At 44.6% G+C, this 13412-nt stretch overlaps 1 protein-coding gene across 5 annotated transcripts in view; it reads left to right on the forward strand.

Annotated features, from left to right (window-relative positions):
• pgm2l1 (phosphoglucomutase 2-like 1) overlaps positions 1-13412 on the forward strand; it is a 147589-nt gene that overhangs the window by 3868 nt on the left and 130309 nt on the right. For 2 of the 5 annotated variants that reach the window (XM_043692556.1, XM_043692557.1), the window contains exon 2: positions 3692-3802. The exons of 1 other annotated variant lie outside the window; for it this stretch is intronic. In XM_043692556.1, coding sequence (XP_043548491.1) covers positions 3692-3802 — 111 coding nt within the window. Of the gene's footprint in view, positions 1-3297; positions 3527-3691; positions 3803-13412 lie in introns of those variants that run through there. 2 more of the 5 variants (XM_043692559.1, XM_043692561.1) reach the window with 2 other exon arrangements.

A 13412-nucleotide genomic window follows, 5' to 3' on the forward strand; every position in this document is an offset into this window, starting at 1 on the left:
ACCCCCCCCTCCCTATTATCCATTTACCCAGGCCCCCCCCCCCCCCCCCCCCCCCCAGCCCACAAGCCTCATTCCTCATGAAGGTCTTATGCCTGAAACGTTGACTGTCCTGCTCCTCTAATGCTGCCTGACCTGCTGTGCTTTTCCAGCACCACACTCTTGACCCTGATCTCCAGTATCTGCAGTCCTCACTTTTTCCAAACTAAAATGATAGAACAACATGACTTTTCGCATTCATTTGGACTATCATCAACAAGACTGCAGTTAAATAATGAAAGATCTTTAGAATGGATTTCAGATGGGAAATTGTGAGGAGTTCTGATATCTGAAAATTTTGGTTTCTTTTTCAAACATTTCACTGAGAAGAAACTTTTTTTTAAACACCGGTTTTGCTTTAAGAATTTGTTTTTCCTAATTACTGAGAGAGGGAAGGGAGAGTTTTCCTTTCTGCCAGCTTTTCTTCAACTGCTAATTTACAGGTGAGACAGCATTTTTCTAGCTTGGTGGTTGAAATAACTGCACAGAGGCTGGTATCCTGTCACCAAGTCACCCTTTATTTACCTATGCACAGTACACTGGCTATGGACAGCCAGCTCAGAGTTCATTTCCCCTGAACTGAGGAGATTCTAAATCCCCTGTTTATAGGGTTTTTTCACGGTCCCCTTTTTATTATGTTATGTAGGTGTAAGACACACTGATCACGGAGTGCATAAAACTTTATTTATATTCCACCACCAGGAAGAAAGAAAACACCCAAGTGACCAGTGACAACCATTGCCCTCCTCAACAAAGCGCAATGCTGAGTGATCAAAGAGTGAAAAGGGAGGGTGGCTGCAATTAAATCAAAATAGAGTCCAAGGGGGAAATACACTGCGGTGCCCACCTCTCCCTGAATACCTCGAGGGTATTGGGAGACACTGCGTGCTCCTTCTCCAAGGACACCTGGGCCGGGACATACTCCCCTGTTTATTTTTTTTCTGGTTATATATTTTCTTCCTTCTTACCCCCACACTACAGCCTAACTGCGGTAGCGCTTATATTTTCCCCAGCACCCATGTGGTGTGTGTGCAGGTGTAGGACACAGTGAAAGACAACAGGTGTACAAATCGTTATTCAATTTCCACCACCAGGAAGAAAGAAAACACTAGGGTGGCCAGTGACAAGCAGTGCCCTTCTCATCAACGGGCAATGCTGCGTGATCAAAAATATGAAGGGAAGTGTAGGGTTTAAATCAAAATAGAATTGGAGGGGGAAATAAAGCACTCCATTCCCTGCGGTGCCCACCTCTCCCTGAACAGTTCGAGGGAGTTGGTAGACACCGCATGCTCCTTCTCCAAGGACACCCAGGCCCGAATGTACTCCCCTGTTTATATTTTTTTCCTTTCTTTCTATTTTACCCCCACACTACCGTCTAAGTGTGGTAGTGCTTATATTTTATTGTTTTTGAGGAGATTCTTATCTCCTGTTTTTTTTCTTTCTGACCCCCACACTACAGCCTAACCGCAGTAATGCTTATATTTTCCCCAGCACCCATGTGTGTGTGCAGGTGTGAGATACAGTGAAAATGAACAGGTGTACAAATCTTTATTCAATTTCCACCACCAGGAAGAAAGGAAACACCCAAGTAGCCAGTGATAAGCAGTGCCCTTCACATCAAAGGGCAATGCTGTGTGATCAAAAAGTGGAGGGAAGGGCACCGTAAATCAAAATAGAATTGGCGGGGGAAATAAGACACTGCATTTCCTGCGGTGTCCACCTCTCCCTGAACAGTTAGAGGGAATTGGTAGACACTGCATGCTCCTTCTCCAAGAACACCCAGTTCTGGACGTACTCCCCTGTTTATTTTCTTTAGTCAATTTCCGCCACTAGGAAGAAAGGAAACACCAGGGCGGCCAGTGACAAGCAGTGCCCTTCTCAGAGGGAATTGCTGCATGATCATACAGTGAAGGGGAGGGCAGGGATCAAATCAAAATTGAGTTGGGGAGGAATAATACACTCCACTCTCTGCAGTGCCCACCTTTCCCTGAAAATCTTGAGAGTGTTGGTGGACACCGCATGCTCCTTCTCCAGGGACATCCGGCAAACTGGAACAGTAAACTGGATTACTTCTGCCCCTGTTTTTAAAAAAAAGTATGGAAAGAGCATTTGACTTACTGAACTTGCTTTACCATTCAATACGATCATGGCTGATCTTAGGCATCAACTCCACTCTACTGTGTGTTCTCCAAAATGCTAGGTTCCAGGAAAGACCAAAGATTTTTATTTATTCACTCTTGGCTCATAGGTGTCATTAGCTGCACCAGCATTTATTGTCAATGTTTATCCCAGTTTTAACTGTATTCAACAATCACCTACAAGCCTCTTGGTACAGAATTCTAAAGATTTACAACTGTTTGACTGAAGAAATTTCTCCTCATCACGTTAAATGATTGGCCCCTTTTTCTGAGAGTGTGCCTTCCTGTTCTAGATTCCATGGTAGCAGATTGGCATCTAATTTTGGAAATAGTACCCTGAATCTTGCATATGTTTAATAGTTCAGTTTAATACTGGCATGAGGGGCAGGTTGTTTCCACAGGTTAGTGTGTGGAATGAACTTCCTAAGGAAGTGGTGGGTGTGGGCACAGTTTCATTTAAAAGACAATTAAAGAAGTACGCAAATAGGACAGGTTTGGAGGGATATGGACCAGGCAGATGTGATTAGTTTGGGATTATGTTACGCCAGGATTGATAGAACCAAAGGGTCTATTTCTGTGCTGTGTATGACTGGCAAGTAGGGAGTGGTCAATGGGGCATCTTGTTTGATACCATCCACTAGATGGAACAATCAATTAATGTATATGGATGTATTTTTAAAAGTATTTGACAAAGTGGCACAAGACTGGTTAACAAAATTAAGGTTCATGGAATAGCATGATCAGCAGTACAAACAACGTTTTGCTGAACGTGTTGCCATAAATGGTTATTTTTCAGACTGCAAGATGTGGTCTTCCAGCAGATTCATTGAAAGGACCACTGTTTATTTTTTGATATGTTGTACAAAAATGACCTAAATTTTGAAGCATAGAGTAACATCTAATGCTGATGATATTAAACTTGTCAGTTGTTGTCAGAAAATAAGAAGAGAATCTTAAAGTCTTTTGTAAACATGAAACAACTTGAAAAACGTCAGCAGCCATGTGCTACAGGCGTGAGAGCAACATAGATCAGGCGTGCACATCGGTGAGCGCGGGGTGGGGCCTGGGGGTGTATTGTACAAGGGATTGTGGGTTTTGTAGTCCTGCAGCCCGATCATTACTTACGTGTTAGGCGATAGAAAACGTCAATACCCGAAAGGCGCGTGAGGTGAACATAGTGCCCACCCTCCTCGTGCGGTTAGCCTCACGTTCCCTTGGAAACCGGGGCGGCGCGGTGCCTGACGGGTTTTGTAGTCCGTTATCTCGCCACATCCCGCAATAACCAGGGCGCAAAAGCTACAAACATGGCGGCCTCTGCGCGTGCGCAGATTGACATGCACGGGGAGGCTACGGTAAGAAAGCCCAGCGCCTGTGGTTGAGGTGCCGTCCGTATGAGGTGGTGGCGTCGCTGTCACTGACGGACTAGGTGACGCGAGGAGAGCCTTTTTAACTGTGTGTCTGGTTTTGTTTTAAATTGCGTTGGTTTGTGGTCCGGTTTCCTTCCCTCTCTCGTGGAGATGGGAGACTGTACGCAGGATGTGAACGCGAACCCGCTGCAAGGGGATACCCACCGTGATGGAGACCAGGAGCTGGAGCGGGCTCTCTGCCAATGGCTGCTGTGGGACCAGGTCAGGCTACACACTCTTATTTACCCCTCTGCCAGAATTAACACTGCAAACCGCTGTAGCACTTTGTTTGTGTTTGGTTACCGGCTCCCTTTCCCGGCGGCTGTTTCTGTGCTGCACGCGCTGGGTCTGGTAGCATTTAAACGCGTTGCTGTTGGTAACGCGCGAAGCACCACTGGGCGACTGATGGTATGGGGCCGCTGGGCAGATGGGTTGATGGGTTTGACCATTGGAGGTCCCTCTTTTGTGGGGGAGAGGAGGTTGATGGGTTTGACCATTGGAGGTCCCCACAACAGAGGGACCTCCAATGGCCCAACCCATCAACCTCCTCTCCCCCACAACAGGGGGACCTCCAATGGTCAAATCCATCAACCTGTTGTGGGGGAGAGGAGGTTGATGGATTTGACCATTGGAGGTCCCCCTGTTGTGGGGGAGAGAGGAGGTTGATGGGTTGGGCCATTGGTGGTCTCCCTGTTGTGGGGGGAGAGGGTGTTGATGGGTTGGGCCATTGGAGGTCCCCCTGTTGGAGGGGGAGAGGGGGTTGATGGGTTGGGCCATTGGAGGTTTCCCTGTTGGGAGGAGAGGGTGTTGATGGATTCGGCCACTGGCGGTTTCCCCTGAGGGGGTTGATGTATATAATTCCCACAGTGCAGAAAGAGGCCATTGAGTCTACACATGGGGTGTTTGGCACAGCCAATCCACCTAACCTGCACATCTTTGGACTGTGGGAGGAAACTGGAACACCAGGCAGAAACCTGTGTAGTCACTGGGAATAATTTGCAAGCTCCACATCAACAGTCGCCCAAGACTGGAATTGAACCCGAGTCCCTGGTGCTGTGAAGCAGCAATGCCAACCACTTCCACCATGGCATCCCAAAATTTGACTGAGGAATCTTTTAAAGCAAAGTATGGACACCGCAGGGGCATTTAGAAGGCACTGATTTTCAAATTTAAGGTTGGCTTTAGAAATAAAACCTTTTTATGGGATAATAGAAACTTTGGATTCTCTCTCAGAAGGCTGGGAAAGCTTTATCACTTACATGCTTCAACACAGCTATTAACAGTTTTTTTTGTTGGAGACAGTGAGGTCTTCAGATGCTGGAGATCAGAGATCATAAAAGCACAGCAGGTCAGGCAGCATCTGAGGAGCAGGAAAATCAACGTTTCAGGCCAGAGCCCCCCCTTCAAGTTTTTATTTTGTTATTTAACGGCATCGAGGAATATGGAACAATGGCAGCTGTAAATGGAGTTAGATGCAGATTGACTGTGACTTAATTGAATGGCTTTAGGGACTGAATGACCTTTTTTTTAATGTTTAATAGAGCCATTGATGGCTTGTTGATGAAGAGTTCTGTAATGTAGAGTGACTAGTTTAGTGATGCTGCTTCAGTACGGCTGGAAATATGGTGACAAAGCTGATAATTAGGTTACTTTGAGGAGAATAATTAGTTTCTGTTTTATTTATTTATTTTTTATCAACTTATAATTTGAATTGATGAAAATTACAAGCATGTACTTCTGACATCTCCTAACATATGAAGGTCGAATGAAACATCAAATTAAAATTGGTGGGGGATTGTAAGGTTACTGCAATGTCATCTCTGCAGACAACCCAGATAGTCAACCAGGATAGGAAAAGACAATTTGCTCACATAAATGAAATTTGAAACTCTCTGGTGTTACATTTGCAGTGTGCATTTCATTAGATTGTTTCCATCCAAAGTGAAAAGCCTAACTGTGTCCTAGGTCAGACCTTAAGTTTAGTTTTTGTTTGTGTCCTTTTCCATGCTTTGGTTTTTTTTTCTTTCCTTACCTGCCTATGGCTCTTTTTTTTTGCTACAGCACCATTCTGTTTGGTCCTGTAATTCTTCGGAGTCTCTTCTGTCTTTCACCTTATCACAGATGTTCCTTTTGTCCTTGTCCCACCATCTCTTCTTTCCCTACCCCTCTCAATCAAAGATAGCAGCCTCCCTTTCCAGAAACACTGCCTTACCTGCTAAATATTTCCAGCATATTCTATTTTGATCCCAAATCTACTGCACTGTACAATGAGAAGTAACGAGACCCAATTTTACCCAATACTGAAACAGAGTAAATTATTAAACAAAAGCAAAGTACTGTGCACAGTCATCATCTGAAACAAAAAAAAACAGAAAATGCAAGAATGGCTCAGCAGGTAAAATGAACAGCAAACTTATCCATGAAGGCCCACATTGAATTTTCCCAGAATTTATCATGAGGGTGACTAAAAAGAGAAAAGTCACCCCGATTCTCCAATCACCATATGGTTCTGTTATTTAATATTTGGATTTTCAGGATTTCAGGACCTTCGCAAATTATGTGTAAATATAATCTTGCATAAGTAAGAGATGCCTTTGGTTTGTTTGTTGGATAGAATCAAACTCCAATATTTATTTTCTTCATTTGCAACCGTACAGGACCAAACTGCTTATGTGACTATGTATATATACAAAGATGTTTTTATGAATAAAGTATATTTTTGAAATGTAAAAAAAAACTTTTGGGTTTTGATAAGGTACCCCCTGTTAGGATACTTGATAATAACTGAAAAGTGTGGCGCTGGAAAAGCACAGCAGGTCAGTCAGCATCCAAGGAATAGGAGAATCGACATTTCAAGTATAAGCCCTTCATCGTCAGGAAGGGCATGTGCTCGAAATGTCGATTTTCCTGCTCCTTGGATGCTGCCTGACTTGCTGTTCCAGTGCGGCTCTTTTCTACTCATTTCCAGCCTTTGCAGTCCTCACTTTCTCCTACTTGGTAAGAGCTCATGATTTCAAGGTAGTGTATTAGCGTAGAGGATTGTGTAACAAATAGACTGTTGGGATAAAAGGGACATTTTCAGGATGGCAAACTGACTATTGGTCTGTCACAGAGATCAGCGTTGGGATCACAATTATTTACAGGTATGTTAATGACTTGGGAAGTGAATATACAAAGTATTTGATACAAAATTAAGTATTCGGACAAGTAGTGAGTATGACTTCGAGAATACGGATGGACTGTCTTGTGAGGAGAACTTGAGTAGTTTAGGCCTGTACTCATTGGAATTTAGAAGAATGAATGCGACCTTATTGAACACGCAAGATTCTTAGGGACTTGACATAGTAGACGATGAAAGGTTTCCTCTCGTGGCAGAATCGAGAACAAGAATCATGGAGTCATGGAGATGTACAGCGTGGAAACAAACCCTTCCGTCCAACTCATCTATTCCGACCAGATATCACAAACCAATTTCGTCCCACCTGCTAGCACCTGCCCCATATCCCTCCAAACCCTTCCTATTCATATACCCATCGAGATGCTTTTTAAATATTGTAATTGTACCAGCCTTCACCACTTCCTCTGGCAGCTCATTCCATACACCTACCACCCACTGCGTGATAATGTTGCCTCATAGGTCTCTTTTATATCTTTCCCCTCTCACCCTAAGCCTATACCCTATAGTTCTGGACTACCCCACCCCAGGGAAAAGACTTTCTCTATTTATCCTATCCATGCCCCTCATGATTTTAAAAACCTCAATAAAGTCACCCTTCAGCCACGACGTTCCAGGGAAAACAGCCCTAGCCTATTCAACCTCTCCCAATAGCTCAAATCCTCCAATTCTGGCAACATCTTTCCGATAGGAAAGAGACCAGAATTGCATGCAATACTCCAACAGTGGTCTGACCAATGTCTTGTACAGTCGCAACATGACACGCCAACTCCTGTACTCAATACTCTGACCAATAAAGGAAAGCATACCAAATGCCGCCTTCACTATCCTATCTACCTGTGACTCCACTATCAAGGAGCTATGAACTTGCACTCCAAGGTCCCTTTGTTCAGCAACACTCCCGAGGACCTTACCATTAAGTGTATAATGTAAAAACAATGACTGCAGATGCTGGAAACCAGAGTCTAGATTAGAGTGGTGCTGGAAAAGCACAGCAGTTCAGGCAGATCCGAGGAGCAGTAAAATCGACGTTTCGGGCAAAAGCCCTTCATCAGGAATACTGTATTCCTGATGAAGGGCGTTTGCCCGAAACGTCGATTTTATTGCTCCTCGGATGTTGCCAGAACTGCTGTGCTTTTCAGCACCACTCTAATCTAGACATTAGTGTATAAGTCCTGCTAAGATTTGCTTCCCAAAATGCAGCTCATCACATTTATCTAAATCAAACTCCATCTGCCAAGCCTCAGCTCATTGGCCCATCTGACCAAAATCCCACTTTGCTGTCCACTACACCTCCAATTTTGGTGTCATCTGCAAACTTACTAACTATACCTCTTATGTTCACATCCAAATCATTTATATAAATGATGAAAAGTAGTGGACCCAGCACTGATCCTTGTGGCACTCCAATGGTCAATGGCCTCCAGACTGTAAAACAGCTCTCCTCCACCACCTTCTGTCTTCTACCTTTGAGCCAGTTCTGTATCCAAATGACTAGTTCTCCCTGTCTTCCATGAGATCTAACCTTGCTAATCAGTCTCTCATGGGGAATCTTGTTGAACGCCTTACTGAAGTCCATATAGATCACATCTACCGCTCTGCCCTCATCAATCCTCTTTGTTACTACTTCAAAAATCTCAATCAAGTTTGTGAGACATGATTTCCCACACACAAAGCCATGTTGACTATCCCTAATCAGTCCTTGCCTTTCCAAATGTACATCCTGTCCCTCCGGATTCCCTCTAACAACTTGCCCACTACTGACATCACTCACCGGTCTATAGTTCCCTGGCTTGTCCTTACCACCCTTCTTAAACAGTGGCACCACGTTAGCCAACCTCCAGTCTTCTGGCACCTCACCTGTGACTATTGACGATACAAATAACTCAATAGCTTCCCACGGAGTTCTAGGGTACACCTGATCAGATCCTGGAGATTTATCCACTTTTATGCATTTCAAGACATCCAGCACTTCCTTCTCTGTAATATGGGCATTTTTCAAAATGTCACCATCTCCTTTTCCACAGTAAACACTGATGCAAAATACTTGTTTAGTGTATTCCCCATTTTCTGTAGCTCCACACAAAGGCCGCTTTGCTGATCCTTGAGGGGCCCTATTGTCACCCTAGTTACTCTTTTGTTCTTAATGTATTTGTAAAAGCCCTTTGGATTTCCTTAACTCTATTTGTCAAAGCTATCTCATGTCCCCTTTTTGCCCTCCTGATTTCCCTCTTAAGCCTACTGCCTTTGTACTCTTCTAAGGATTCACTTGATCTATCCTGTCTATACCTGACATATGCTTGCTTTTTTTCTTAATCAATCCCTCAATTTCTTTAGTCATCCAGCATTCCCTACACCTACCAGCCTTTCCTTTCACAGGAATATACTTTCTCTGGACTCTCGTTATCTAATTTCTGAAGGCTTCCCATTTTCCAGCTGTCCCTTTACCTGCGAATATCTGCCCTCAATCCCCTTTTGAAAGTTATAGAGTCATAGAGATGTACAGCATGGAAACAGACCCTTCGGTTCAACCCGTCCATGCTGACCAGTTATCCCAACCCAATCTAGTCCCACCTACCAGCACCCGGCCCATATCCCTCCAAACCCTTCCTATTCATATACCCACCCAAATGCCTTTTAAATGTTGCAATTGTACCAGCCTCCACCACATCCTCTGGCAGCTCATTCCATACACGTACCACCCTCTGCGTGAAAAAGATGCCCCGTAGGTCTCTTTTATATCTTTTCCCTCTCGCCCTAAACCTTTGCCCTCTAGTTCTGGACTCCCCAACCCTAGGGAAAAGACTTTGTCTATTTATTCTATCCATGCCCCTCATAATTTTGTACATCTCTATAAGGTCACCCCTCCCTAGGACCTTACCATTAAGTGTATAAGTCCTGCTAAGATTTGCTTTCCCAAAATGCAGCACCTCGCATTTATCTGAATTAAACTCCATCTGCCACTTCTCAGCCCGTTGGCCCATCTGGTCCAGATCCTGTTGTAATCTGAGGTAACCCTCTTCGCTGTCCACTACACCTCCAATTTTGGTGTCATCCGCAAACTTACTAACTGTACCTCCTTATGCTTGCATCCAAATCATTTATGTAAATGACAAAAAGTAGAGGGCCCAGCACCGATCCTTGTGGCCTAATACTGTCAAAATTGGCCTTTCTCCAATTTGGAACTTCAACTTTTCGATCCGCTCTATCCTTTTCCATCACTATTTTAAAACTAACAGAATTATGGTCGCTGGCCCCAAAGTGCTCCCCCACTGACACCTCAGTCACCTGCCCTGCCTTATTTCCGAAGAGTAGGTCCAGTTTTGCACCTTGCCTAGTAGGTACATCCACATACTGAATCAGAAAATGTTCTTGTACACACTTAACCAATTCCTCTCCATCCAAACCCTTAACACTATGGCAGTCCCAGTCTATGTTTGGAAAGTTAAAATCCCCTCTCTCAACCACCCTATTATTCTTACTGATAATTGAAATTGCCTTACAGATTTGTTTCCAGCTTGGTGATTCTCCATCGCTAGATTCAAAATGCTAACTTTGCTTTATTTGCTGAGTTTTTTCCAGCAATTTCTGTTTTTGTTTCAAACCTTCAGCATCCAGTTCTTTGTCTATTGCCCTTATTTATAGATTCCAAGTTAAAAGATCATATGTACATGCAGGCTTTGTACTACATTTTCTGTGTTAAGGAGGGAAAAAAAGGCACAAATCCAGAAACTAATGTTAAGGCATGACTTCACCTATTCAAGAAATTAGTGGGAATGATAAAGGACCCCGCAAACCTGAAAATCAAAAATAAACCTTGAGGAAGTCTCTAGTGAAACCTTAGGGAGGGGGAATATTTTGACCTCTGCTCGTGGGTCTGGCAGCATTTACAGAGAGAGAAACCAAATTAATGTATGATCCAGCTTTATGATCTTTTGGCAGAATTCTAGATCGCAGGACTAACCAATGTAGATACCAATTTTAGCAAAAGGAAATGAGAACCAAGTTTATGATAAATGATTGGAAATCTGCCCTTAGTCGTAAAAATTGCACAATGACTAATTGAACGATGTGATCTTCCTCAAACCTCTGGACCACTGTAGGAGGATGAGGTTGGTGTGAGAGGGTAGGTGACTGAAAGCTCAGACGATCTTGAGGATCTCGTGGGCGGCACGGTGGCACAGTGGTTAGCACTGCTTCCTCACAGTGCCAGAGACCCGGGTTCAATTCCCGCCTCAGGCGACTGACTGTGTGGAGTTTGCACGTTCTCCCCGTGTCTGCGTGGGTTTCCTCCGGGTGCTCCGGTTTCCTCCCACAGTTCAAAGATGTGCAGGTCGGGTGAATTGGCCATGCTAAATTGCCCATAGTGTTAGGTAAGGGGTAAATGTAGGGGTATGGGTGGGTTGCGCTTCGGCGGGGCGGTGTGGACTTGTTGGGCCGAAGGGCCTGTTTCCACACTGTAAGTAATCTAATCGTAAGTAATCTAATGAGCAGCAATTGTTCACTTGGTAGGATGAGGAATGGAGCCAGAAAATCAGCCTTCAAGTCCAATACAAGGACTTGAGGATAAATAATTAAGCCGAGGCAGTACTGAGGGAGTGGTGCTGGAGAAGCACAGCAGGTCAGGCAGCATCCGAGGAACAGGAAAATTGACGTTTCGGGCAGGAGCCATTCATCAGGAGTTCCCTGATGAAGGGCTCCTGCCCGAAACGTCAGTTTTCCTGTTCCTCAGATGCTACCCTACCTGCTGTGCTTTTCCAGCACCACTCTAATCTTGACTCTAATCTCCAGCATCTGCAGTCCTCACTTTCGCCTAGTATTGAGGGACTGCTGCATTGTCAGAGGTGTTTCGTTTGAGTGATACATTTAAGTTGAGGCTGCATCTACCCTTTAGGTCGATGCTTAAGAATCGACTGTCACAATTTTAAGAGGAGATTTATCCCTGTCGTTCTGAGGTCAATGTTGATCCTTCAACCAATGTCTCAGAAGCAGAGTTTCTCATGATTATTGCATTGTTGTTTGTGGATTTTGCTGTGTGCAAATTGCCTGTTCTGACTCTTACATTACAATATTGACAAGAATTAAGAGGTACGTTTTTGGCTGGAAAGTATATTGGGAGCTCTGGTGGTTGGTCAGATGCTTTATAATTGCAAGTCTTTTTTCTTTTTATTGCCTGAGAGATCAGCTAATCTGTAATTGATTTCCCTGCAGTAGTTGGGACGCATCAAAAGCAGCAAATACAGATTTGCAAGTCCAGTTGCAGTCGTCATGTACTCTTCAAGTAATAAAACAAGCCTGCAACCAATGCACAGGAGCTCCAACACTAACCATTAATTATCAGCAAGATGCTAGATTACATCAACTGTTCTGGTGAAAATTAGCTATCAGCTGGGCATGCCATTGTGTGGAACATCAAAATATTTCAATAAAGAAGCTGTGTTAACTTGGAAGACATCAAGGATAGATTAAAATTTATAAAAAAAGTGTGGCTCTCACTTGCAGGACAGATGATAGAATTTGATTTTTTTGTCTGTCTTCTGAATTAATTTTATTTTCCACCTTCAATTCAAACAACACCATCCTCCAACTGGTTTTCTCCATTTGACCAGCAACTTCATAATGCTTTTCTCTGATTTTTTGAAGATATTTTCAAATCAAAAAATTTTGGAATATTGTGTGCAATTCTGGCTTTCCTCCTATAGGAAGGATATTGTGAAAGATAAGCGTTCAGAAAAGATTTACAAAGATGTTGCCAGGATTGGAGGGTTTGAGCTATAGGGAGAGGCTGAATAGGCTGTTTTCCCTGGCACCACCCACGCCCTCCACCTCCTCCAAGACTTCCGTTTCCCCGGTCCCCAACGCCTCATCTTCACCATAGATATCCAATCCCTCTACACCTCCATCCGCCATGACCAGGGCCTCCAAGCCCTCCGTTTTTTCCTCTCCAGACGTCCCCAACAGTACCCTTCCACCGACACACTCATTCGAATTTCTCCTTTGAATTCTCCCACTTCCTCCCTACCAAAGGGGTAGCCATGGGCACACACATGGGCCCCAGCTATGCCTGTCTGTTTGTTGGCTACGAAGAGCAGTTGATCTTCCGTAATTACACCGGCACCACTCCCCACCTCTTCCTCCGCTACATTGATGACTGCATTGGCGCCACCTCGTGCTCCCGCGAGGAGGTTGAGCAACTCATCAACTTCACCAACACATTCCACCCCGACCTTAAATTTACCTGGACCATCTCCGACACCTGGCTCCCCTTCCTGGACCTCTCCATCTCCATCAGTGACGACCGACTTGACACTGACATCTTCTACAAACCCACCGACTCCCACAGCTACCTGGATTACACCTCTTCCCACCCTACCTCTTGCAAAAATGCCATCCCATATTCCCAATTCCTCCGCCTCCGCCGTATCTGCTCCCAAGAGGAGCGGTTCCACCATAGAACACACCAGATGGCCTCCTTCTTCAGAGACCGCAATTTCCCTTCCCACGTGGTTAAAGATGCCCTCCAACCCATCTCACCCACATCCCGCACCTCCGCCCTCAGACCCAACCCCTCCAACCGCAACAAGGACAGAACCCCCCTGGTGCTCACCTTCCACCCTACCAACCTTCGCATAAACCAAATCATCCGCCAACATTTCC

This window comes from Chiloscyllium plagiosum, chromosome 6, assembly GCF_004010195.1.
Source record: "Chiloscyllium plagiosum isolate BGI_BamShark_2017 chromosome 6, ASM401019v2, whole genome shotgun sequence".
NCBI classification, from domain to species: domain Eukaryota; kingdom Metazoa; phylum Chordata; class Chondrichthyes; order Orectolobiformes; family Hemiscylliidae; genus Chiloscyllium; species Chiloscyllium plagiosum.